The sequence below is a fragment of the Amia ocellicauda genome, chromosome 7, assembly GCF_036373705.1.
Source record: "Amia ocellicauda isolate fAmiCal2 chromosome 7, fAmiCal2.hap1, whole genome shotgun sequence".
In the NCBI taxonomy this organism is placed as follows: domain Eukaryota; kingdom Metazoa; phylum Chordata; class Actinopteri; order Amiiformes; family Amiidae; genus Amia; species Amia ocellicauda.
This window is the reverse complement of record NC_089856.1, coordinates 16,722,020-16,749,920: the sequence shown is the minus strand read 5'-3', so window position 1 is coordinate 16,749,920 and position 27,901 is coordinate 16,722,020. Positions and strand designations below refer to the sequence as shown.

The 27,901-nt window shown below is 42.0% G+C and overlaps 2 protein-coding genes across 4 annotated transcripts; both read left to right on the top strand.

Moving 5' to 3' along the window:
• The first annotated feature begins 9 nt into the window (after nucleotides 1-9).
• Nucleotides 10-16,782, top strand: bcat2 (branched chain amino-acid transaminase 2, mitochondrial). The gene is made up of 11 exons (XM_066708763.1): nucleotides 10-666; nucleotides 1,703-1,774; nucleotides 11,945-12,145; nucleotides 12,313-12,423; nucleotides 12,650-12,769; nucleotides 13,337-13,500; nucleotides 13,662-13,804; nucleotides 14,082-14,167; nucleotides 14,354-14,494; nucleotides 14,601-14,675; nucleotides 14,817-16,782. Exons 1-11 carry the CDS (start codon nucleotides 649-651, stop codon nucleotides 14,856-14,858), a joined length of 1,173 nt encoding a protein of 390 aa, XP_066564860.1. The 5' UTR covers nucleotides 10-648; the 3' UTR covers nucleotides 14,859-16,782.
• An 8,024-nt stretch (nucleotides 16,783-24,806) lies between these two features.
• saxo3 (stabilizer of axonemal microtubules 3) lies at nucleotides 24,807-27,209 on the top strand. 3 transcript variants are annotated; one of them, XR_010817372.1, is made up of 6 exons: nucleotides 24,807-24,887; nucleotides 25,162-25,292; nucleotides 25,524-25,663; nucleotides 26,132-26,273; nucleotides 26,450-26,550; nucleotides 26,676-27,209. XR_010817372.1 is itself a non-coding variant. In XM_066708761.1 (6 exons), the coding sequence occupies exons 1-6, from the start codon at nucleotides 24,826-24,828 to the stop codon at nucleotides 27,031-27,033; spliced, it is 921 nt and encodes a 306-aa protein (XP_066564858.1). In that variant the 5' UTR covers nucleotides 24,807-24,825; the 3' UTR covers nucleotides 27,034-27,209. The 3 variants fall into 3 exon arrangements, 2 of the variants coding, with proteins under 2 accessions (XP_066564858.1, XP_066564859.1); XM_066708761.1 differs by having other exon boundaries at nucleotides 25,524-25,650; XM_066708762.1 differs by having other exon boundaries at nucleotides 25,481-25,650.
• The last annotated feature ends 692 nt before the right edge of the window (nucleotides 27,210-27,901 follow it).

The following is a 27,901-nucleotide window of genomic DNA, read 5'->3' as shown; positions in this document are numbered from 1 at the left end:
CATTTCAAAGCGTTACAAATTGCAGAAATATAATCGGTGTTTACCTGCAGCGGTGTCGCACTCAAACTCATCCCACCGACAACACAACATTGCCACATCTCTCTCCGCTACCCCCCTTTCCCCCGCTGACCAATCGCCGCCCTCACTCCCTCTCCACCCCCCAACGCCGGCTCCTCCAGCTCAGCCAATCACAACTTAAGACGCGCGCACACCCCCACAGACGACAGGTTTAACCCCCCAACAGCCGAAGAGAGAGAGAGAGCGGGAATTATTGTGTCATTTAGTTTTATTGTATGTGTAAAACTGCTTTGGCAACAATGCCCATGCATGCCAATAAAGCAACCTTTGAATTTGAGAGGGAATTACTATGAATGTGATTATATATCATTAACCTCGTTTTGTACTACAACACAACTACTACTAACATCACTGCTACATATAATTTGCTTATTCATGATTAAAATTAATTAAAATTAATTTTATATTACTACTACTAGTAGTACTACTACAACTACTAATCATATAGCTTACTACTTTTACTCCTAAGACTGGAACAGTGAAACTCATGTAGGAACGCGAGTGGGTGCCGACGGAGAAGGGTATGACTTGTTGCCGCCCGGACTCATTTAGCCAGCAACACCCACGACTATGGCTGCGTTGAGGACGGTGAGTTGAAAGATCGCTCCGGCTATCATATTGTTCGTGTTATCTATCTCTCCCCCCGTTAGCTTCTCCATACCTTTCTCCTAGAGAATGATTGATCGATCCGGGTTAATCATTAATCGTCGGGACTCGCCTGGCTCCGTAGACGGTGTTGGCGGTCGTCGCTCTCTCAGTCTCTCCCCTCTCTCCACCTCTGCCTGTGGCTCATGGCAGTTAAGATTACACTTTAGAGTAAAACGGAGTTCTTATTGCATCATTTTTTTGCTACTCCATGGCAACGCAACATAGAAACCACTACTCACATTATTATTATTATTATTATTATTATTATTATTATTATTATTGTCATTAATAATTATTATTATTTAATTATCATTATCATTAATACTAATCAGGGTGTATTAATTATATTTCTGTATGTCTCTCAAAAAATTATATATTATGATGATGATGTTGCATTCCCCATGGATGTATTATATGTTAGACTTTGCAGTGAAGTGTATTGAAGTAGAGGTCACTACATAACTGTATTTTTGGGTACAGTGTGTCAGAGAGAGAGAGAGATGATAAGGTTGGGGGGGATGGAGGGAGAGACAGGTGGGATGGAGGGAGAGAGTTGGGGGAGAGAAAGAGAGAGGGAAAGGAAACAACACATTTAACCTTGAGTCTTTATATAGACCCTGAGGGAAGGCGAGAGAACAGGGCGAAAGGGAGAGGCGGGGTGGGGGTGGAAACCTGCAGAACCTGTAATGAATTGCTGGGTGTGTCAGTATGACACTTTTCACTAGGACACAGTAACAATACACTGCATAACAGTACATTACAGTACAATACAATACACTACACTGCAGTACAGTACATGCCTCCCTGCTGTGAGAGGCAGTTGTCACAGCCACAGCTGTCTGCGGTGGTTCTGAGTGACACAGAGGAGACTGCTGTACTGTAGTGCTGAGATCCAGGAGGCAATGTGCAGTGATTATGAATGTACTACTGACTTCGTTTGTGTACTGGTCTCGTGTCTGTGTGTGTTTTTGTGCAGGTACTCCACAGACACCTCTGCACTCCCCTTCCCCTCCTCCTGAGGTCCTGCAGGATGGCCAGCTCCTTCAAGGTAAATGCATGTGACCTCACTCACTCCCATTGGTCTGAGGGAGTGTCAGTCTGTCAGGCATTCACTCAGTAAGTCAGTCAGTGGATTTTATAATAATATTCATGAGGGACCGGGAGCCAAGAAAGCTGTTCAGTTTCTGTTACTTTCAGTGTATTTTGTCGCACCTGGGCTTTACAAGGACACCGGTTTTTGGTCGACCATAAACTATGAATTTACTTTTTAGTAATTGCATTTATTTATTTAAATAATGTAGTCACATTAATGGGCAGTAGTCCTTGTTACATTTAGCTGAGGTGTAACTTTAACTTTACACAAGCATTACAATAGTGCTCACCACTGCTGCTTCAGCCACAGCTCAGACACCATATAAATTACAGTTGCACTCTGCTCAGCATCTTTGTAAACAACAACACACACATCTGTAACTTGGATGTTGGATGTTGGATGTTGGATGTTCTTGGAAAACAATCTGACCATACCACCGTTCATTGGTGTGGTGGAAAAAAGTTTTGGAGTCGGGAGTTCTAATCAGAATTTATTACGTGCACGGGAGGAACAGCGCAACACAGAACTCAGGAGTTTAGGCTAGCATGACACTGTTCCCCAAAAGTTTTAACATAGAACAAAGCTTTTATACCCCCTCATGGACATACCCTCAAGGGGGCTTTTATTATATTCAGTGTCTGAATGGTCATTTCTAATAACTATAGCAGTGATTTCATTGGCATTCTAAACTAAGCCTTCCCATCTCGTCAATATTATAATCATTACTCATGAATAATAATCATTAACCTCTACATTGCCAGTTCCATTGGAAGGTAATTTGCAGATAATACGTTGCAAGAAAGGAATGTGAACTGCTGATAACCAAGTTAGGAGTAACAGCATACCAAGGACAAAGGCAGGATAGGATGTTAATATTTTTCCCCCACAGTGGGCCGGTAATGTGTTTTTAAGACTGTATCGTTTATAACGGTCAGGAATCAGAACTCTGAATTTGGGGAATCACTGGTTGTCATGTTTAAAGATTGTGTTATGAGCAGGCGGACATCTCTTAGGGCCCATGGCTCCAATGCATGCGCACGGCGGTGTGTTTATGTTGTCATAAATAAAACACACATGCTTTATTTGCATGACCAGAAATAAATATTGCCAAAGCAATGGTGACAGAACAAACAGTTTCAAAACGTATACATGTACATTTCCATACATACATACACATATGTATGGTAAACAATTAACCGATTAATTTAAATTAGTAAAATTAAACAATAATTCATAGAAACATAAAATGAATACTGAAAATAATACTTAGGTGTAGCATGTATTGCCTGTGTCCAGGGGTGTCCCCTGTGTGAGTGGACACCCCCCTCTCTCTCTCTCAAATTCAAATTCAAAGAAGCTTTATTGGCATGACTAGTACAGCAGTATTGTTAAAGCAGGTACAATATAACCAATTACATCAGTTTTTTAAACCATTTATTTATTTATTTATTTTTAATCATAGAATGACAGGAATTAATTGAAAATAATACACGAGAAACAGTGGGGAAATGGGGAGGTACAGATTAATCTAAACATTTGTCATACAGGGAGAAATGGTAATGATGATATTTAACAATAATAATGATGATACTAATAGTAATAAAAATAACAGTAATAATAACAACAATAGTAGTAATAATAATACTGCAATAATAGACAAAGTAATAATAATACTAATAAAATATAACATTTCAGTAATTATATATACTGTAATATATAGACACATCTCTTCCGTGCAGTTCCCCTGTGCTGAGGGTTCACCCCGTGTCTCTCAGGCTGTGACAGGCCGCTACATATTGGGCAGCTAATGGGGCTGTCGCTCTCTCTCCTAGGAGCACTGCCGGTATCTGTAGGTCTGTCTTGTTTGGAAAATGTGGGAGAGACTGATTTTGCAGAAGAATATGTCTCTCGTTTCTTTGTATTTATTGCAGTGTAGGAGGAAGTGCATCTCTGTCTCTACCTCTCCTGTCTCATAGTGACCACAGCCTGTTCTCCCTGGCATGCCAGGTCTGCTTGTGTCGGTCTCTTCTATGACCAGGCTGTGGTCACTGAGCCAGTACTTGGTCAGGATTCACCTTTGTCTTAAATCTTTTACCTCGGTTAGGTATTTTGCCGGGATATATTTTCTGTTTAGGGCCCGATAGCATTCTATTTTGTTTTGTGTTTTGGTTTCATTATTCCAATGTTCCAAATAGGAGTTTTTCATGTGTTCTGTGATTTGGTTAGCTCTGATTGATAGTGTTTGTGCAGTGCTGTCCTGAAGCTGACTAATGTCAGTGTGGCTCAGTGCAGTGAGCTTCAGGACTAGTTATTATTATTATTATTATTATTATTATTATTATTATTATTATTATTATTATTATTTCTTGGCAGATGCCCTTATCCAGGGCGACTTACAACATAAGTGCAATACAAAGTGCAAGAATACAGTTAAGTACAAGGCATCAAACATTACAAATTCAAATTTACATTATACAAAGCAATTCAAAGTATAATACATTTTACAACTTCCAATTTACACAGGTAAGTACAGTGAGTGATGTCATACATACTGGAAAGTAAAAACTAAGTGCTGTCAAGATGTTAGGTCACATTCAAGGGCTACGGGAAAGGAAGCAAGGGGGAAATCAATCAATAATACAAGTATTACTAACGCAAGAAGCACGATAAAGTTGAGTAAACGCCGGAAGGACGTCAAGGACTCTGCTGTTTTGATTTCGGTAGGAAGGTCATTCCACCATTTAGGGGCCAGGGATGAGAAGGAATGGACTCTGGAGGAAGGGGAGTGGAGAGGAGGCAGAGATAGTCTTCTAGCACCGGAAGACCACAGTGGTCTGGGGGGGATGTTTGGTGAGACGAGGGACTGAAGGTAGCTTAAGAACATAATAAAGTTTACAAACGAGAGGGGGCGATTCGACCCATCGTGCTCGTTTGGTGTTCATTAATATCTAAGTGATCCAAGGATCCTATCCAGACTATTTTTAAATGTTCCCAAACTTTCAGCTTCAACCACATCGCTGGGTAGTTTATTCCAGATTGTGACTACTCTCTGTGTAAAGAAGTGTCTCCTGTTTTCCGGTGCTTGGTGCAGTGTGGTCAAGACAGCGGTAGGTGAGGGTCAATGTCTTGAACTGAATGTGTGTGTATTGGGAGCCAGTGGAGGGAGCGGAGCAGTGGAGTAGCGTGTGCGAATTGGGGCAGAGAGAATACCAGACGAGCCGCAGAGTCCTGGATGAGCTGGAGTGGGCGGGTAGTAGTTGCAGGCAGGCTGGCCAGGAGGGAGTTGTAGTAGTCCAGACGGGAGAGGACCAATGACTGGACAAGCAGCTGAGTTGAGTAGTCGGTGAGGAAGGGACAGATTCGGCGTATGTTGCTCAGAAAGAATCTACAGGTGCTTGTCAGCGTGGTGATGTGCTGGGTGTAGGAGAGCACAGGATTGAGGGTGACTCCTAGATTTTTAGCGGAAGGGGGATTTATGTCATAGAATTCCTCTTGATAGTATAGAATGCCCTTTCGTGCTTTTTCCTTTAGTGCGTTCAATACCAGGTTAAAGCTCCCTGATGCACTGATGGTCAGACCCAGGTATGTGTATGGAGTGCTGTGCTCTAGGGTGGTGTTTCCTAGACTGAAGCGGTACCTGTTTGCCTGAGATCTGGATTTCTTTTGAAAGATCATGACTTTGGTCTTGTCCAGATTAACTGCCAGGGCTCAGGTCTGACAATTCTCCTCTAACAGAGCCAGACTGTGCTGAAGCCCCTGTTCAGTGGGTGACAGCAGAACCAGGTAATCTGCATAGAGCAGGAATTTCATTTCTGTATCATGTAGAGTGAGGCCAGGGGCTGCAATTCGTTAATGTAGATGTTGAACAGTGTTGGGCTCAGACTGCAGCCCTGCCTCACTCCACTCCCTGAGTGAAGAACTCCTTTTGTTACCAATTTTAACACCAGTGTTACATTGTGTGTGTGTAAATTGATTTAATGATGTCATAGACTTTACCCCCTACACCACTTTCCAGAAGTTTAAGGAAAAGTCCTTCATGCCAAATTGAGTCAAATGCTTTTCTGAAATCAATAAAACAAGCAAATATTTTTCCTTTACTTTCTTGCTGGACATGTTTGTCAATTAGGGTGTAAATATGAACAGTAGTGCAGTGGTCTGGGAGAAATCCAAACTGACTCTTACTCAGGACACTGTGTTCAGTAAGGAAGGCTAGTATTCGGGCATTGATAATACTACAGAGTAACCTCCCCTGATTACTGGCTTACCTCATCCTGGAGCTGCTCTGTGGGGCCTTGTTCTGTCAGTTTGGCCAGAGTATGCTCTTTAAATTCTGCAAACTATTTCTAACAGCGACAAGCACTCCTTTATTTGCAGTGTGGGGCTGGGCAGTCTGGTAGTGCTTTTCCACCGACAAGGAGCCGGTGCCTAATTTGGAACCGCTTCTTGCTTTTCCACCGCAAAATAACTTTTTCTGGAACCAAAGAACCAGTGACGTCAGGGGCCGGGGGCGGGGTAAAGACCTCTCCACCAAAAGTTATTTGCTGGAGTGCAGCCGCCATGTTTAAAATGCCAGCAGAGACGCGAGCAGTGAGGAGAGTTTTAATTAAAAATTTGTGAAATCAGCAGCAAACAGTGGTCTGTCGAGGAGAGAGACACTACAGTAACAATATGGTCTCACCAGGTCCACTAACTAGTTAGGAGTTGGCAAATGGCAGCAATGAAAGGAAAGACGCGTTACAGCGATATTATGATGATGGAGAGTTAATGCGACGATATAGATTGGACAGAAATGTTGTTTGTTAATGAACTGGTCATTAACTGGTCCGGTGTTACGCTGAATCCAGTGCCCCTATGAGTCATGTGCCCCGGGTTGGTTTGCACATGATTAATAATTTATGAATACATTCATTTTCTTAGCACAGGGTGAATTACACAAAACATACATATTCTCAGAGGTGGAAAGAGTACTGAAAAATCCTACTCAAGTAGAAGTACTGTTACTTTGATGAAATTTTACTAAAGTACAAGTAAAGGTACTTGTTTAAAAACTACTCAAGTAAAAGTAAAAAGTAGCTAATTTAAAAAGTACTCAGAGTACAAATTACACAGTTACTTTTAACAAAGCATTATCACATGATCTCTAAGCAAATGCTAACACACACACACACACACACACATATATATATATATATATATATATATATATATATATAAGCGTATTTAGGATTTTAGGATTCCTGTGTGGGAATTGGAGATATAGACTGTCCTCCTGTCAATGGGCATTCTGTTTTGTCATGCGTTTTAGTCCTTCCCCTGTATTTTACAGAAACATCTCTTTCCCAAAAGCAAATTGCTATTAAGTACGGGTTTGTAATGTGTGATATTGTCTGATATGTTATCAACATTAAAGAATGATGTATTGATTGTGATCCTGTGAACGTTTACCGTTTCAGAGAACAATGTTATTTTCAGAAATAAGCGTGATGCTGATTGGCTAAAATTGATATATTGCGTTTTCATATAAATCAGGAAAGTCAAATGTCAACATTTTTATCATTGGGATTACAAGACATAACTTGTTTTAGATTAAACTGTGTATACTACGTGAAAATGGTACCTCTAGGAGTATATCCATAGCAATAGATTAATTATGTGTAGAATTGGCTTCATTATCACGTTTTGCCACGAAATGTTTGCTCACTAATAGGGCTGTAACGATTCCACACATTTTCCATTCGGTTCAATTTTCAATTTTATTTATTTTTCTTCACACACTTGTCTTTAAATGAATAACTTTTCTTGACAAAAATCGAACAATTATTTTAACACTGCAGGCCAGGAAATCAACAATAACAGTATTAACAGTAAATGAACAGTAAGGCCTTATGAAATGCATTTTAATGGACTTTAAGTAGTTCTAGATTTGCATGAACAGTTGTTCTGGAGTTGTCATGACTGAATTCCAGGGATTGTTAGAAACTCGCTGAGCCGATCAGGACAGGCAGACAGCAGCTGTATCAGCTCTATTACAGCTGTGTACATCAATGCAGTAAACGTATGAGGCGCCGTAAGGGACATAATTCACCCCGTGGTACTTACACTATACTGAGATGCATACATTATATACTGAAATGCATACACTACATATTGAGATGCATACACTACATACTGAGACACATACATTATATAATGAAATTCATACACTACATACTGAGATGCATACATTATACACTGAGATGCATACACTACATATTGAGACGCATACACTACATACTGAAATGCATCCAGTGAGATTTTACTTCCGTTTACACTGAGATTTGACTCCGCATACAATGAAATCGGTCATCAGTCACATGTCCGCTCAGCTCCACCCAATAGCCACACAAGAGCCATTCTTAAGATATAGCGGGAGGTTTATTAGCCAGGGCAGGGGTTTATTTCTTTTAAAATCCATTCTTGTCTGGCAATACGTCCCACTAGAATTAGCTCTGTCTGAATAGGTGTTTTATGAAGGATCGAGCCACACATGTTGCGGGTGTGACAGCTGTATTTAGCCAGAAATCCCGGGGTTCTAGTGGAACATGATTACATTTCATTATTATTATATATTACTATTATTTATTTATTAGCACACGCCCTTATCCAGGGCAACTTACAAAACATAAGAGCATTATACAAGTGCAATACAGTATACAATTACAGATCAAAACATAGTACAAATTACAAGTTCACAATGACATAAGCGCATAAGAACAAATACAGTAAATCCTCAGGGGCTCAGGGGAAGGATATAGGGTCGATCAATATAAACAACACGAGATTGTACTGGACTGCACCAATATACATATATAGCTGGGAAACATTAGCGTAATTATGCATACACTCGTTGCGGGAGACAGCTGTTTATTCAGACAGAGCTCATTCTAGTGGGACGTATTGTCAGATAAGACTGGATTTTTAAAGAAATAAACCTGGCTAATACACCTCCCGCTATATCTTAAAAATGGCTCTTGTGTGGCTAATGGGTGGAGCTGAGCAGACATGTGACTGACCGATCTCACTGTATGCATGTATACAGTGTATGTGCATCTCACTATGTAGTGTATAGGCATCTTAGTATATAGTGTATGCGTCTTAGTATGTACTGTATACGTCTCAGTATATAGTGTATGCGCATCTCACTATGTAGTGTATAGGCATCTTAGTATATAGTGTATGCATTTCAATATGTAGTGTATGCGTCTCAGTATAATGTATGTACCACGGGGTGAATTATGTCCCTAACGGTGCCTCATATAAACGCGCTTTTCAACACTGCAGTGTCCAATAATATAAAATAATAATCATTCATGATCAAACAGGTGACTGATCAAGCACTGACCCAGAGACCTGGATTTGCAACGAGATCGAGATGGAATTCCAAAGATAGAAACTGTCTGAGCCGATCACAGGACAGGCAGACCAGAGCTATAGCAAATCTGCTAATACAATAAATAATGACAATAATATATTAATATACTTGTAGAAAATCATGTTTCAGGAATCAACACGAACCCTTTCACAATGACTAATTGTTATTACAAATAATATTGTATTCAATATATCCTATTCTTGGAGACGAAAGTGAGGAGGAAAATCTGAAATCTGAGGAGTTCATAGCTGAAACGCCGTATCAGTATTTAATTCAATTTTTTAGTGACATATAAGAACGGATAAGCGGGAGAAATGCACACACGCAGAGATATGTACCGTCTGCTGATACTTGAATTAATTTTGGTTTGGCGAAGCCATATAAATAAAGCGCGGCACCATCTTTCAATCCGATGGTCGAAATGAAAAGCTAATTTGGATCGATCTTCAATTTCGATTAAACAACGTTCACTCGACTTACCAATACTGGAGGCTAGATAGCGAGTTAACTGACCTCACTGCTGCTGGACTGGAGGACTGACTTAAAATCATTGATAACGGACTGACCAACCGTAACGACAGACACACACTGTGATTGGCCTGCTGAGTGTTGTGGGCGGGATGCTGGACATTTGAGTGTATTGCTCCTTCATTTATTGGTCTATTTGTCTGTCAGACACATTTAATTTTTTCGTGACAGCCTACACAATTTGTACTCTGTAACGAATGCCTTTTTAAAATTAGGGAAGTACAATACTTACCTCAAACATACTTAAGTAAAAGTAAAATGACCACATTGGAAAAATACTCAAAAAAGTACAAGTACACGAAAAAACTACTCAATTACAGGAAAGAGAGTACTTGTAATTTGTTACTTTCCACCCATGTACAGTAAGAGAAGATCAAATACACAATAAGATCTGTTACAGTGATGCGCTTTGCCAGCGATCACACGCCAGCAGTGCTGACAATGTATTATTATTATTATTATTATTATTATTATTATTATTATTGTGTATTTGTTAGCAGACGCTCTTATCCAGGGTGACTTTCAGAACATAAGAGCATTGATGCGTATCTGGCAACAGGTACAATGCAACAGTGATTTGGGACCATCATCCCAGACTTCATCAATAAGCACAATTTCCCATCTAACCATTAAAGGTAGGGTATGCAATCTTTTCCAGAAACATTTTTTGTTATACTGGTTGAAAGTCTCTTCACATCCTGATAGCAATCAATAATTTAAGTGGTCTAAATGTAATATATATATATAATCTTCTGTGGAAGGGACAGGACTAAAAAAGGGTCAACCAATCATTGCATTCGGTCCGAATGTAATGATAGGATGTCCTTCCTGTCTGTCAATCTATATTTGCATACCGTCGCGCAGACAATCACACGTCATCAGCGCGGGAACCTTGACGCTGTGCAGAGCGAGCGCGAGAATGGAAGGCGAGCCGCAGCTACTATTTTTAAAAACATAATAACCGTAAATAAGTTGTTTACGTTTATTAGTATTGTAATGTCTAACCTGTGAATAAGACATGCGGTAATTTGAAACTGTTGCGATCGATTCCACCAACACGTCTCTCCTCCTGGCGCTGACCCTGCTCTGTGTGTGTGCGCATGTGTGATAGAGGGGGCGTGGTTTTGGAGACGCCTCCAAAGCGAGGACGGGCTTTATGCTTTCAAAACATGCTTGCTAATTGCTGGCCTCTCAGGATTGCATACCCTAGCTTTAACATCACCTGAGATCGTCCGACAGTTTATTGATCTGCCCATGACTGCGCCGCAAATACCCCCAAAACAGCCGCATCCATAATCAATAGGCTAGGCTATAGTGATTGTTTTTTAAACAAGAATAAAAGTACAAATACGCCACAAAATGAATGAAAATATGAACTGTGTGCGCGGTGACAATGCATGTTAACTCTAACTTGTATTTTATTCAATACAGTGAAAGTGTCTGAAATAGTGAATCGGTGTAAATCCCTTAATGCATCAATAAAAATAAATACAAATAAAAGGCAGAGTTATTTTAGCATATTCTTATAGTTGTATTTTCGTTTCTGCTTGTCTACATGTGATTTCGTGTTTTTTTTTTTTTTTTTTTTACAATCTATCTGTGCTGTGTGTAGACGTTGAATGAGTTTGATTGTGATGGTTAAATAGGGTTTTAGAGACGCAGTCGCCTCTGTGCTGATTATTATTGCCGTGTGTTTCTCCACTTTCTCCGTGCTTGGGAACGACCACATCCAGTGACGTCAGCGTTCGGTTCCAAAACTGGTGGAAAAGCGGGCCGGTTCGAAAAAGATCAGCTGGTTCCCAGGCCGAGCACCGGCTACGGCTCCGCCTCCACCACCGGCACCATGTCGGTGCAAAAGCGCTATTGGGGAGCTAGACAGGTGTGGGGGTGGTTAGCCTGGTGTCTGGGGCAGGGCTGTCTGTGTCAGGGGTAGTATCCTGATCTGTAGGGACAGTGTTGTCAAGGGTGGGCTGGTATGCTGTGCTGTCAGGGCTTAGTGCAGAGGCTGCAGGGGGCTCCTTCTCTCTCTCTGCCTACTCCTTTAGATGTGGGAAGCTCTGCTTTAAAACACTTTCCAACTGTCACTGGGCTGTTTTTTAATGCAGTTAGTTTAAATTTAAATAACAATAATAATGTGTGTACAGAAAGAAAATAATAATAATATTCTCTCTCTCTCTCTCTCTCAGTTCTCAGAGCTGGTAGTAGAGTGCACTACCTCCCCCCAGCAGCCCCCCCCCACCTCCACGCTGGTCTTTGGGAAGCAGTTCAGTGACCACATGCTCACAGTGGAATGGAGCGAGGGGGGGGGCTGGGGGGTCCCCCACATCAAGCCCTTCCAGAACCTGTCACTGCACCCAGCCTCCTCAGCACTGCACTACTCCATAGAGGTGTGTCTCTCTGCGTGTGTCTCTGTGGGTGAGGGTGTGTGTTTGTGTGGGTGTAGGGAGGGGTCAGGTTGGTGTTTGTGTGTACTATACTACCCTCTCTCCCTCTGTGGTACACTGACTAATATAAAATATCTCTCCCTCTCACTCCATCCCCCTCCCTCTCTCAGTTGTTTGAGGGGATGAAAGCATTCAGGGGAGTTGATGGGAAGATCCGACTGTTCCGCCCCATGCTCAACATGAACAGGATGTACCGATCAACTCAGAGATGCTGTCTTCCTGTGAGTCTTTCTGTGTGTCTCTGTGTCTCCCTGTGAGTCTCCCTGTTTCCCTGTGTGTCTCTTTGTCTCTCTGTGTGTGACTCCATGTGAGTGTCTCTGAGCATCTCCCTGTGTGTCTGTATTATCCAGTTTAAACTCTCTCTTCTCTCCCTGCTTGCATCTTTCTCTCTCTCCTCCCCCCCATCTTTCTCTCTTTCCCCCATCTCTCTCTTTCTCTCTCCCTCAGCACTTTGATAAAGACCAGTTGCTGCAGTGCATTAAGCGGCTGGTGGAGGTGGATCAGGAGTGGGTGCCCCACTCCACAGAGGCCAGCCTGTACATCCGACCCACCTTCATTGGGACGGAGGTGAGGACACAATGGCGCACTGCCTGATATACTGATTGATACACTGAATGATACACTGAAATAGAGTTGGCTGTGCACAGGACCCAAAGCCGGAGCGGAGCTGGACAGTTTTTGTTAGTTGTGCTCCCCCCATTAAACTCTAATATTAAATAATTTAGAGATACTTAAAAGTGTAGAGTTAAAATACTTTCTTTCTTTGTGGTGCAAGTGGTTTATGAGAGATGTGCCCTGAGATTATAGAATCACTTCTTGAACCTTCATTTTCTTCATTGTTTCATCAGCATAAAAATGAGTTTAGTCCATGTCTACAAAACATTTGTCCTAAAGGCAGGAGATAAATACTAAAAAGAAGAAGCCCAAGTACAGATCCCTGTGGAGCTGGTTAAAGCAGCCAGAGCTAGAGTAGCCATGTGGAGCTGCACCAGAGCCACTCCGTAGGTGGGGCAGGAGCTGCTTGAGCCAGCAAACCCATAGCATTGCCAAACCTACACTGAAACAATGACTCACTGACTGACTTGTAGATACCATACATTAACCTTCTCTCTCTCTCCCTCTCTCTCTCTCCAGCCCTCCCTGGGTGTGTCTAGGGCAGGCCACGCCCTCCTGTTTGTCATTGTGGGGCCAGTGGGGCCCTACTTCTCCACAGGGGGGTTTACTCCCGTCTCGCTGCTCGCCGACCCCCAATATGTCAGGGCCTGGAGGGGGGGAGTAGGCGAATATAAGATGGGGGGGTGAGTGAGTGAGTGAGTGAAGGGAGAGGGGGAGGGGGAGGGTCTGAGAGCAATTGGAGGACTACAAGATAGGGCTGTCTCTCTCTCAGTGCCATATGCATGTACTGTCATGTCTATTCTGTGTCAATGTATGTTTTAAAACCCTCCCCCTCCCCCATCAGTAACTACGGTCCCACGATCGCGGTGCAGAGTGAGGCGGCGCGGCTTGGCTGCCAGCAGGTGCTCTGGTTGTACGGTGAGATGGAGGAGATCACAGAGGCTGGCACCATGAACCTGTTCATCTACTGGGACAACGAGAAAGGAGGTGAGACAGAGGGACACTGAGGGACTGAGACACTAATGGACAGAGGGACGCTAAGAGACAGGGGGACAGTGAGACACTGAAGGACACAAACTGAGGAACAGAGGGACACAGGGACAGTGAGGGACAGAGGCATACTAAGAGACAGAGAGACTAAGATACAGACTGACTAACTGATATACTTTCCCTCTCATGCCCCTTCCCCCTCTCTCCTTCCTTTTCTCTCTCTCTCCCTCTCCTCCTCCTTCCCCCCTCTCTCTGTCTTTCTCACTTTGTGAAGAGAGGGAGCTAGTGACTCCTCCTCTGGATGGGATTATTCTGCCTGGAGTGACCAGACAATCACTGCTGGACCTGGCCAGAGACTGGGTGAGAGGGAGAGGGGGGGAGAAAGAGGGAGGGAAAGAGCTGAGTTTTTGAGCAGGTGATGTTTGCAGTGACAGAACACAGTGTATTATCAGTGTGTAACAGTATGTTGTTGTTTATCACCAGTGTGTCACACTGTGTTGTTGGCTATTACTAATGTGTCAGCGTGTTGTGTTGTCGTCTGTGTAGGGGGAGTTTGTGGTGTCGGAACGCAAGGTGCTGATGGGGGAGTTCCTGGAGGCCCTGCATGGGGGGCGGGTCAAGGAGGTGTTTGGAGCGGGGACAGCCTGTGTGGTTTGTCCTGTGGGCAGCCTGCTGTATAAGGGACAGGTACCATTGTACACCTGGACACACCTGTACATGCACACTTATGCACCTGTGTATATACACACTGACGCACCTGGACATACTAACTGATATAATCTCTTTCTCTCAGACCCATGATATTCCCACTATGCAGAATGGGCCAGACTTGACAAAGAGGTTCCTGAAGGAGCTGACAGACATACAGGTACAGCACAGTCACAAATAGTATTATTATTATTAGTAATAGTAGTAATATTGTGTTTGATTAATTATATTGTACTCTACACTACAGTTGTACTGTTCTGTTCCTTTATTCTCCTTTTCCCTTTCTCCTCTCTCTATGCAGTATGGACGCAATGAGAGTGACTGGGCCCCTGTGGTGTGCTGATTGGTTCTCCCTTCGCCATCATCAAGGCCAGACAATCACTCATGGGGAAGGCAGAGGGCATTTCAGTGCCTTTGTGTGTCTGGATGTATGCTCCACCCACGTTTCCCCACACACATGCTCCAGCCCCTGTGTGGTGATTGGGTCGCATATCTGCGTGCTAGTGTAGAATCACATGTACCATTTGACCATAATAATTCTAATGCTTTGTATGTGTGTGTACATATATACTGTTCTGCTATTGGGTATTAATGTATTTTAATGAGTCTGATTCATTGACCATATTTCTCTATGGTAAAGAGTTTGATTGTTTTTTTAGCGTAACTAGCCATGAAGAGAGAAACTAAGCTTTGTGTGTCTGTCTGTCTGTTACACTAACACTCCTATTATCATCACATACACTCACCTAAAGGATTATTAGGAACACCTGTTCAATTTCTCATTAATGCAATTATCTAACCAACCAATCACATGGCAGTTGCTTCAATGCATTTAGGGGTGTGGTCCTGGTCAAGATAATCTCCTGAACTCCAAACTGAATGTCTGAATGGGAAAGAAAGGTGATTTAAGCAATTTTGAGCGTGGCATGGTTGTTGGTGCCAGACGGGCCGGTCTGAGTATTTCACAATCTGCTCAGTTACTGGGATTTTCACGCACAACCATTTCTAGGGTTTACAAAGAATGGTGTGAAAAGGGAAAAACATCCAGTATGCGGCAGTCTTGTGGGCGAAAATGCCTTGTTGATGCTAGAGGTCAGAGGAGAATGGGCCGACTGATTCAAGCTGATAGAAGAGCAACTTTGACTGAAATAACCACTCGTTACAACCGCGGTATGCAGCAAAGCATTTGTGAAGCCACAACACGTACAACCTTGAGGCGGATGGGCTACAACAGCAGAAGACCCCACCGGGTACCACTCATCTCCACTACAAATAGGAAAAAGAGGCTACAATTTGCACAAGCTCACCAAAATTGGACAGTTGAAGACTGGAAAAATGTTGCCTGGTCTGATGAGTCTCGATTTCTGTTGAGACATTCAGATGGTAGAGTCAGAATTTGGCGTAAACAGAATGAGAACATGGATCCATCATGCCTTGTTACCACTGTGCAGGCTGGTGGTGGTGGTGTAATGGTGTGGGGGATGTTTTCTTGGCACACTTTAGGCCCCTTAGTGCCAATTGGGCATCGTTTAAATGCCACGGCCTACCTGAGCATTGTTTCGGACCATGTCCATCCCTTTATGACCACCATGTACCCATCCTCTGATGGCTACTTCCAGCAGGATAATGCACCATGTCACAAAGGTCGAATCATTTCAAATTGGTTTCTTGAACATGACAATGAGTTCACTGTACTAAACTGGCCCCCACAGTCACCAGATCTCAACCCAATAGAGCATCTTTGGGATGTGGTGGAACGGGAGCTTCGTGCCCTGGATGTGCATCCCACAAATCTCCATCAACTGCAAGATGCTATCCTATCAATATGGGCCAACATTTCTAAAGAATGCTTTCAGCACCTTGTTGAATCAATGCCACATAGAATTAAGGCAGTTCTGAAGGCGAAAGGGGGTCAAACACAGTATTAGTATGGTGTTCCTAATAATCCTTTAGGTGAGTGTATATCCAATACTGAGAACTCCATCCTCCATAATTGCTCTCTCGGCCTCCCTCTGTTTCTCCTTTCTCTCTTTCCTCCTGCTCTGTCTTTTCTCTCGCATCTTCTACTCCTCCTCTGACAAATTATAAAGTGCCTGATGTTAGTTTTCACTGAAGTATTTCTTTCTGACTCTGCTCTCTCTTTGGATTAAACTGTACTGCATTATACTCCATTGGTGTGCTGTACTACACTGTATTATACTTTTGTGTACTGCATTTTACTCTACTGTGCTGTTATACTATATTATAGCATACTGTTCTCTACTACATTATAGTGTACTGTACTGAATTGAAGTGTAGTGTACTATAATCCATTATACTGTACTCTTCTACACTATCCTGCCTAGTAGTGTATTGTACTGTATGATAGTGTGAACTCTTCTATACTGTACTGTAGTGTAGCATATTTCTGTATGATGTACTGCACTGCATTATACTATACAGCACTGTACTGTATTGCATTATGCTGTACTCTGTTGTCCTGTTTGTGAGAGAGCAGTAGCAGGGCTGTCTGTTTCACTGTGGTGTCCTGTTTTATACAGTTAACTCAGCTGGCTTTTCAGCTATGCTGTGTCTGTCTGTCTGCAGAGCATCCCATCTCACTCGCAACACTGCACTGTATCTACCTCCCCTCTCTCTCTCTCTCTCTCTATATATATATATATATATATATATATATATATACATACATACATATATATATTTAAGCAATATCACACTCGCAATCGTGCGATATGGCCCAACATCAGCACTGCAGGCATGAGGCCGTAGGTAATCACATCAGTGCTGATTTAGGGCCATATCGCAAGATTGCGAGTGTGATATTGCTTATATACAACAGTTCAACAACCAAGAAAATAAAAAAGAGAGAAAAAAACGTAGGACTGTCAAAAAAAAATGTACTTGTGTATGGAACTACTTTCTTACACCACAGAGCAGGATGTGCTTACCTCCGGCATTCGAAAATGTGATAGAGAGAGAGAGAAGAAAGCGTGAGCATGTGTGGTTACCAGTATGTGCCGTGCCTCAAATACAATTCAATAAACAAAGAAGCTAATATAAATGACATTTCACACAAAATGTAGTTTGATAATTATTTAATTCTTTATCCCTTGATGAACAAGAAGTTAACAACTGACATTTTACATGCAATATGGTCAGATATTAATTTTATTTTTCATATAGGCTATATATTTTCTATCCTTCAATAAACAAAAAGTTAACAGTTTAACTCATAAACAATATGGTCTGATAAGTATTATCGTTTTCATTTATATTTTTCATTCAACAAGAAAAAATGTTTCGAAAGCATTAGAAAAGCAACAAACATGCTGGCAGCTGGTGACAACAACCTAGTGCATTTGCTGGTCCTTGGGACTAGTCTATTGTACACAATTATTTGTTTTCAAAGGTTAATGTGGCGGAGTGATACACACACTGAAGTGTCAGAGTGCTGATGGTGTCAGACCATCAGTGCTCATGGAACATCTCTTGTCCAATCAGATTTGAGGACCAGAACTAAGTGTGTATATATATATATATATATATATATATGGAGAGAGAGAGAGATATTTAGTGTCACCTTGTGGAGATGCACAGTGTACTGGAGGTGGATTCAGTGGGGTGGTGGAAGCAGGCAGCAGGGATGTGGCGAGGCATGACTATGAGTTGACCAGCAGAGACACAGTAAGAAGAGTCTACCCAGCATGCGAAACACAGGTCCCTCTCTACACGGGTAGGAATAGGACAAGTGAGACTTGCAGCCACAAGTCTAATCCTGGTGCACGAGCCCAGTGCACTACCGCTCTTGTGCTCTCCACAGCCAGACTCCGAGTGAGGCACTACCTACCTTATAAAGGAGGGGAGCTAGTCCTGTGGAAGCAGTGGTCAGGTACTCCCCCAGTTAATTCACTTCCCCCACGGTCTGGTGTTGAAGATTCAGCCTCCCAGGGTGGACTCCCCATCTCTCGCCCCAAATGGCATCACTGTATATTAGATATAGATGTTGTGAGCTGGCACCCAGGAGGCGGTGTGGGGGGGAAAAATATATAAATCCTATTCTGCCTTTGTCCTTCGTGTGACCCTGGAGTTCTCTTTTCAGTAACTTTTTAGCACCTGCCTTCTTGGTTATCAGCAACATACATTCTTTTCTTGCAACATATTAAAGACAAATGACCTTCCAATGCAGCTGTCATTTTAAAGGTTAATGATTATTACTCAAGGGTAATAATAAAAATAGTGATGAGATGGGAAGTCTGAGTTTAGAATGCCAGTGAAATCACCGCTATATTTATTAGAAATGACCAATCAGACACTTTGTAAAATGTCAAGCCCCTTGAGGGTATATCCCGGAATGGGAATATAAGCTTTTTACTTCCTTGGGATGTTTGAAAAATAGTTAATACTTGCTTAATATTTTTTTGTTTTGTGTTCTGCCATTTCTCCCCACACATTTAATAAATTCTGGTTAGAACGGTCAACTCCTAATCTTTCTTTCAGCACAGCGGAAATTGATTTAAGGTGAAAATAAAGTTCTTTATATTAATAAACTCAGAACAAAATCAAAAGCACATGGGCCTGAAATACTACAACTCGTTGCGGTTCTCTGTTCACTGCTGTCTCTTTTCAGTCTCTCTCCAGTATATGGCAGCTGAGGCTCCTTAAAAAATGGTGTGGTGCCGGCCCAGTGGATAATTGACTGATTGGCCAACCATACATGAGGCAGCAATGTGTGGCTTTCTCATGCTGGCCAATCAGTCAATTAAGCCTCCCACAGTGGTACAGCAAGTCCATGTGATAGGGGAGCTCACCCTGTCACAATATATACATACATACACACAGTCACCCCTCTTTATCTGCTCTGTAATGTACCCCCTTTCATCACAGTACTGTGCCTATCTGTGTCACTCATTTCTAAGTATCTCTATCTATGAGTCTCTCTACATCCATTGATCATGCCTATCTGCTCTGTACAGCAGTCCTATCCCGCATCACAGCATTGTACCTCTCTCTCCCTTTCTGATGTCTGTTTCAAATTCAAGTGGTGCATTATTAGCATGACAGACATTTGTAGTATTGGCAGAGCAATTCATAGACACACATCAACAGTAACAATAAAAATCACCTCTGTACACACTGTGGCCATTCCTTAACACAGGGAAGTAGGATAAGGCAGTTACAGTCAAGTCAATATGAACAAAACTGTGGTCCACATGACCAATACCATAACCTAAATGATCAAAACAGTAAATCATTATTGGTTGCTTTCACACAAAATGCAAATGTAAAAGATATTCTTGCATAACAGTAAACACAACTCTCTACACAGGACACAATAATCAATTGGGTAAATCTTGTCAAACAAAAGTAGATTCTTTTTTTCACAACAGATTACTACGGAAGAGCATTAGGGCCACTTAAGAGAGAGAAGAAATATATATATTTTGAGGAAAAAAAGTCAAAACCTTTGAGAAAAAAAGCAAAAGTTTTGAGATTTAAAGTCAAAATAAACTTGAGAAAAAAAGTCAAAAGTTTTGAGATTTAAAGGTGAAATAAACTTTTGAGAAAAAAAGTTGAAAGTTCAGGTTCAAACACAACAGCATCGATATGGTGTTATAAGGGGACTGGGTAAAACCCGAAATGCGTTCTAGATGAGCAGAAGGTTATCGTGAAGTTAAAAAGACTGTGTAGAGCTGTATTGAACTGAAATGTAGGTATAAAAGGGAATTATTGATGTCTAAATTACTGAAAAGTATGCCTCAGAACACTAATAAGCCTTATTAATCGATCAAATGGACAAATAGTGTAAACTATTTTGGGTGTATGTTTCCAGTTCCAAAATTAACTCCCCAGCCAAAAACTACTATACCTTAAAAAGGACTACGATGATTTTGGGAAGTTATCTTTTCAATAATAGAAAGCAACCCTTGGAAAGCTAACAACCCAATCACAAGACACAAACTTGTGGTATTGGGGACACTTATTTGGTTGTCTCTTCCCAGTCTGACAAATGGCTCCCCAGCATGAAACTGTTGTAGCACTATTGCACTTTAATGCCACTATTACTTTTACAAATTCTGTTCAGTTTAACAAATTGTAGAAAATGGGTATACATTATTATTATTATTATTGTTATTATTATTATTATTATTATTATTAATAATAATAATAATAATAATAATAATAATAATAATAATAATAATAATAATAATTGTATTGGTGTTGTTAATGTTATTATTAGTATTAAAGTATTAATATTAATATTATTTACATTATGTAATACAATATTTGCAATTAAAACACAAGTTTCTGAAAGCCCAGAATAAGTATTTTTCTGTTTTAGACGTCTTTGTAAATCTTTCCATTGTTCCGGCATTTTGGGTTTTACCCAGTCCCCTATCCATGCCATATCGACGCTGTTGGTGTTTGAACCTGAACTTTCAACTTTTTTTTCTCAAAAGTTTATTTCGACTTTAAATCTCAAAAGTTTTGACTTTTTTCTCAAAAGATTTGACTTTTTTTCTCAAAATATATATATTTTTTCTCTCTCTTAAGAGGACCTAATGCTCTTCCGTAGATAACACATACTTCCACAAGTGTGAATCTCTATTGCACATGTGTAAATCCTTCAATCAAATATCAGTCCATAATCACATATAAAATAGGTCACAAGTGAGTTGCTGTTTGTGAAAATGGAGTAAGTCAGAAGGCAAAGACAATGGAGAGAAAGAGGGAGACCACAATCAGGAGCCCATAGAGGAAGAGGGGTGTGTCTGTGCAGTGGTACAGCAGCTGAAAGGGGAAGACCTAGAACAGATGATTCCAATGACATATGTGTCCCTATCATTGACCATATAGATAAATCATGGCTTTTCAATGTGAAAGGCTGGGTAGACGGTGCAACCCAATCTAAGCAGGCCAACTGTGGCATCAATAATGAGAGTACTCAGAAATTAGAATAGATAAGTGATTATATATGTACTGTACTATACTGTATTACAGTACTATATGACATACAAGTAAGTCGTTTTTCCATCATCTTCCTTGACCATTTAATTATATCCATTTATAGAACTGAAAGACAACCCTGCTCTGGTGGCCAAGGAAGAGTCTTCAACACTGAACAGGAGGCTGCCATTGTTCATTCATACAGTGGTTTCAAACAATTCAGTATGTTTGAGGGAGATCCAGACTACAAATATAAAAGAATATAAAATATTTCAGAATGTACAAAGTGTCAGTCTGGCAACTACTGACCAGGTATTGAATCAACACCAACTAAGGATGAAACAGCTGTACAGGTACCTTTGACAGAAACAGTGACAGAATTAAGGAGATTAGGTTCTAGTATGTAGAAAGGGCTCAGCACAGTAATGGATTTCCTTACAATATTTAGTTGCAGACAGTTAGAATGGCTACCCGTGTTCATTTTGTGTTTCTGTGGCAAATGTGTTGAATTCATGTACATGGATGAAGCAGGATTCAATTTGTGCAGTGTGAGCAGACATGGGAGGAATATCATCGGTCACAGAGCCAAAGTGTGCCGGGCCAGAGAGATGGGAATATTGCCATGTGTGCATCCATTTTAAGAGAAGGTGTTCTTTCCCGCATCCACTGTTGGCCCATATAATAATACAGTGCACCTAATTGCATTCCTCTACGTCTTGTACAATAAAATTGTACCCCCTGAATAGAGAGCTGGTGAGGCCTGTTAGGCCAAACATTGTAACAATTACACAGCATTTGTTGCCTTTTTAATGTAAGTTTGTTGTTGTTGTAACTACTAGCTATGTCCTGAGTATCTAGAGTGGACTTGAATGATGTTTACTGCAAAGTATTTCCAGCATAATTCAATGTATCAGGAGCAGTACTTTAACTGAATAAAGTAAAATCTTTTGTCAGAGTATTTTTTGGTGTTGAGTGAAATTCTACTTTGGCCTTCTTGATATAAGTCACTCAGAGAACATTAATACAACTCAAGCTGTGGTAAAATGTTTAATGACCATTTACTCTTATTTTAGCAACACACAGAGAAAGAGAGCATTTACTCAGGACCATGTCATACTGATGCTCATAATTATTGTTTATTGTGCCATTGTAAAATAACTTTTCGTTTTAGTCTGTTTTGATGGACTTGTTTGTGAAATGTATTTGCTGTTTTTGGCATTTTGCAAATGAAATGTGTCATTTTGGCCAAAGTATTTCAGTTTGTGTTTGCATGTTCATTGTTTTGAAAAAGTGAATTCTGTTTGAACAAATGTGCTCAAGTAATGTGTCCCTTCCTTCACAAGACTGGTCATTTCTCCGGATCTCAGTACAAAAGACAGTATGCACACCAATGTTGTAAATTATGTGCAACAACAAAATAATAACAGTAGGGAGACCACACACTCAGAGTACAAGTCCAAAATAATGTATGTATTAAAAAATGACGTTTCATCAGTTTCTCCGTGTCTGTCATTTTGTGATCCATCAAATTCAAATTCAAAATGTGCTTTATTGACATGACAGGAGTGAATTTGTGTTGCCAAAGCATTTAAGCAACAATATTAATACAATATAATGTTAATAACTGACAACAATATAATTATATATAACGTCATAGTCCCTCCCACCCTCTTAATAGCCTACAGGTGATATATTGCCCTGCAGTCCTGGTCTGGTGTTTTCTGTTGTACTTTGTGCAGTTGGTTTTGTGCAGTTCAGTGTGCAGGCCTTCTACTGGGTGTTAATCACATTTTCTGTAGTACTGTTGCCTGACTGGACGCCATACGTCACTCCCATACAGTGTGATGGGCTGGATAATGCTGTCTATTATTTTTAGGTATATGTATTCTACACTCACCTGAAGGATTATTAGGAACACCTGTTCAATTTCTCATTAATGCAATTATCTAACCAACCAATCACATGGCAGTTGCTTCAATGCATTTAGGGGTGTGGTCCTGGTCAAGACAATCTCCTGAACTCCAAACTGAATGTCTGAATGGGAAAGAAAGGTGATTTAAGCAATTTTGAGTGTGGCATGGTTGTTGGTGCCAGACGGGCCGGTCTGAGTATTTCACAATCTGCTCAGTTACTGGGATTTTCACGCACAACCATTTCTAGGGTTTACAAAGAATGGTGTGAAAAGGGAAAAACATCCAGTATGCGGCAGTCCTGTGGGCGAAAATGCCTTGTTGATGCTAGAGGTCAGAGGAGAATGGGCCGACTGATTCAAGCTGATAGAAGAGCAACTTTGACTGAAATAACCACTCGTTACAACCGAGGTATGCAGCAAAGCATTTGTGAAGCCACAACACGTACAACCTTGAGGCGGATGGGTTACAACAGCAGAAGACCCCACCGGGTACCACTCATGTCCACTACAAATAGGAAAAAGAGGCTACAATTTGCACAAGCTCACCAAAATTGGACAGTTGAAGACTGGAAAAATGTTGCCTGGTCTGATGAGTCTCGATTTCTGTTGAGACATTCAGATGGTAGAGTCAGAATTTGGCGTAAACAGAATGAGAACATGGATCCATCATGCCTTGTTACCACTGTGCAGGCTGGTGGTGGTGGTGTAATGGTGTGGGGGATGTTTTCTTGGCACACTTTAGGCCCCTTAGTTCCAATTGGGCATCGTTTAAATGCCACGGCCTACCTGAGCATTGTTTCGGACCATGTCCATCCCTTTATGACCACCATGTACCCATCCTCTGATGGCTACTTCCAGCAGGATAATGCACCATGTCACAAAGTTCGAATCATTTCAAATTGGTTTCTTGAACATGACAATGAGTTCACTGTACTAAACTGGCCCCCACAGTCACCAGATCTCAACCCAATAGAGCATCTTTGGGATGTGGTGGAACGGGAGCTTCGTGCCCTGGATGTGCATCCCACAAATCTCCATCAACTGCAAGATGCTATTCTATCAATATGGGCCAACATTTCTAAAGAATGCTTTCAGTACCTTGTTGAATCAATGCCACATAGAATTAAGGCAGTTCTGAAGGCGAAAGGGGGTCAAACACAGTATTAGTATGGTGTTCCTAATAATCCTTTAGGTGAGTGTATATAGCTTCATTTGTATTGCGTATAAAGCTCTTTGTGCTTTTCCTTTTAGGACCTTAACTGCCAGGTTAAAGCTCCCTGACGTAGTGATGGTCAGGCCCTGGCAGGTACAGTGTGTGCTCTCTATCTCTCTCTATCCAAGTATGCAATAGAAACGTTAGCATTAGTCAGTGTCCCTCGGACATGCGCCTGCTTATTCAAATCCCCGGAGGCCGGGGGGCAGGGAGTAGCAGGGAAGGGAAGGCGCCGTCTCCATGGCGACACGCGTAAACACGGAGAGAGACTGCAGTGCCCGACGGTACAGTACTGAACTGCGGTAAACTTATTTATTTATGATTTATTTACTTATTTGTCCAACATATTACATCAAACACAAAGTGTTGCAGGCGAATGTACAACAACACTCAACACAGCACAGCAAAATACTGCTAAAATACAAAAATACAACATAGTACAATATACAACATTAAAGTTGTTGTTATTATTATTATTATTATTATTATTATTATTATTATTATTATTATTAAAAAGCTGAAATATCATTGTTAAAACTTGAGACACTGTCGGTCTGCCTGTCTGTCTGTCTGCAGTTTGAGTGTCGAGAGTCAGTATGAACGGGAGCTCCGGAGCGGGGAGCGGCGGGAGAACACCCCTGCAGACCAGCACACAAATCGGGCTACAGCACCGACCCTCCCCCGCCTGTCTGGTGTGGGGGCTTCGAGTGAGTACCGATTATTATAATTAATATTATTAGTAGTAGTTGTACCAATACGTCAGTGTCAATGTACTGTAGTGTCCAGTCAGTCAGTGTCAATGTACTGTAGAGTCCAGCCAGTCAGTGTGTCAGTACATTATGTATTTTGTCCTTCCCCCCCCCCCCATCTCACTCTCCCTCTCTCTCTCTCTCAGTCCTCTATGGGTGCAGTTCTCCATCCCTGGTACTCTCTCTCAGTTACAGACAGACTGCAGTACTGCACACAGACGCGCTTTGAGCATGACAGGAAGTCCCAGGCAGGACTATTCCCCCACCCCCACTACCCCAAGGCCCCTCCCCATTGGAGAACCAGCTTCCTTGATGAGTTGGGTGACAGGGTGAGAGGAGGGGAAGGCAAAAAAAAGTAGAGAAAAGAGAGTGAGATGAAAGAAAGAAAGAGGATAATAACTATCAATTACTATTATTATTGTTACTATAATTATTGTTGTTATTATTATTATTATGACAGTGAGCTGCAATTCCCCTGCTGTGCCTGTACAGAGTGAAGGGGTGCTGCCTCTCCCTGAAGTATTATTATTGTTAGTGTTAGGAAGTGTGTCAGGTTGTGGTGAGTCATTCAAGGCAGTGTGTCAGTCAGTGTGTATAGTGTGTTAACTCTCTCTCACATTAAAAAACAATAAGCTGAATTGGCATGATGTTGCCAAATCTTTCAAAAATATTACTGAACAAATATTCCATTTTTTTTAATTAACAAGAACTCCTCCCCCTCCCCTCCCCTCCCCTCCCTAACCTACACCTGTCTCCTTCCTTCTCTATCTGTCCTTCTCTCTCTCTCTCTGTCTCAGCTGCACAGTGGAGGAGTGTCAGGTGACCCCCCCCGCTGTAATCAGTGAGATGAAGAAGAAGTTCAAGAGAGGGGGAGGAGGAGGAGTGTGGGGAAAGGCACTGACAGCTAGCACCCCCCAGACCTGTGCACTGACACTTCAGGTGAGAGAGAAGGAGACATAAAAAGTAGACATTAAAAAAAGCAAGCTAGAGAAAGGGATAAAGAGGGAGAAAGGAGAGTGAGTGTTAATATTCTGTAGCATCCAGTCAGATGGCTTGTCTGTATTAATTGTTTCTCTCTCCTTCTCCCTCTCTCTCTCACACTCTGTTTGTATCAGTTGAATCAGGCACTGAATATGCAGCCTGGGTCCTTTGGGTTCCTGATTATGGAGGAGCCCTTTCTCTCCACCACTCACTCACACTACAGGCGCTATGACAGGTAACCAACACCAGGGGGCACTGTGTGTCAGAGAAACCTAGTCATTCAGTCCGTGTATCAGTCAGTCAGTGAGTGTGTCTGTATTAATCCCCTCTCCCCACCCCCCTCTCTCCCTCTCCCTCCAGCTCTGAGCTCCTCCCCTCCCTCGTATCCCTCCCCCCAGGGCCACACCAACCTCCTCTCGATCAACCACAACCGGCGGGCGGGGCCTACAGCCACACCCTCCCCCACCGGGCCCCTCCACCCTTCTGTCAACCCCGGTTAAGACCCAAAGTGACCCCTCTCTCTGACATCAGCCTGAGTGTGTATAGACAGAGCTACCCTACTCTTCTGCCCCCCTTAACTGTCCCTGCACTCCACCCTACCCGAGTAATCTGGAATCTGCCCCGGTCCGAGGGGGTGACACCTCAAATTCTGGGGGTCCCCAAAATGTACAGCACTGAAAATCAGGGGTATGGGTCGAAAAGAGTTATAGTTGTGTGAGAGAGAGAGAGGGAGATGTGGGGGGGAGGGGTGTGAGGGGAGAGAATGAGGGAGAAGGGGACATAGAAGAAGAGCGGGAGCGAGGAGGAAAGGCATTCTGTACTTTATCATACCTTCCCCCCCATTTGAAAAGACTAATGCAGTTTATACACAGACAACACTGAATAAAGTCATTACACACAGAGGTCATTGGCATTTCATTTGTGGTCTTTATTGTTTTACTGACATTACCTGAAGTCTAGAAAATATCTTGAAAAGTGTGTGGGGAGTGCAGGAAAGGGGGAGAGACCCCAAAACACAGAGAGAGGGAGAGAGGGGGGAAGAAGGAGGAAGACGGAGAAGGAGAAAGAGGGAGAAAGAGAAAGGAGTCTCTCCGACTGCTAGTTCTACAGCTCCAGATTCCACGAATGGCTGTCTGTACAGCCCACACTTAAATGGTATTATTGAAGATGAGAGAGAGAGGGAGTGAGGGAACGAGGGATGGTGGAGGAGCAGGCTAAACCAATTAGCCCCGGAAATGCCTGTGAGCTCTTCCTCTCTCATCCCCTGCTCTCTTTCCCTATCTGTTCCTGTAAGTGCAGAGAGCAAATACTGATCCACTGACTGACTGACTGTTACACTGACTGACTGACACATTGAATGACTGACACACTAACTGACTGACTGACATACTGACTGACTGACTCACTGACTGTCACATTGTCTGACAGACTGACTGACCGACTGACACACATACTGACTGACTGACTGAACGACTGACACAACAGTTGATTAACACCGTGTTGAGACAGATTATTAGAAAACTATCCAATCTCAGTATCAGTCATGCTGTAGTGACCACAGTCTACTGGCACTCTAGACAAGACCA

Excerpts from the sequence above, each read along its gene's own strand:
- bcat2 (XM_066708763.1), top strand. Across the intron at positions 12,146-12,312 it reads CACTGCACTACTCCATAGAG|TTGTTTGAGGGGATGAAAGC; the intron begins GTGTGTCTCTCT and ends TCCCTCTCTCAG. Across the intron at positions 14,168-14,353 it reads TGGACCTGGCCAGAGACTGG|GGGGAGTTTGTGGTGTCGGA; the intron begins GTGAGAGGGAGA and ends TCGTCTGTGTAG.
- saxo3 (XM_066708761.1), top strand. The coding sequence starts at position 24,826 with ATGGCGACACGCGTAAACACGGAGAGAGACTGCAGTGCCCGACGGTAC. Across the intron at positions 26,274-26,449 it reads CCTGTGCACTGACACTTCAG|TTGAATCAGGCACTGAATAT; the intron begins GTGAGAGAGAAG and ends TGTTTGTATCAG. Across the intron at positions 26,551-26,675 it reads CACTACAGGCGCTATGACAG|CTCTGAGCTCCTCCCCTCCC; the intron begins GTAACCAACACC and ends CTCTCCCTCCAG.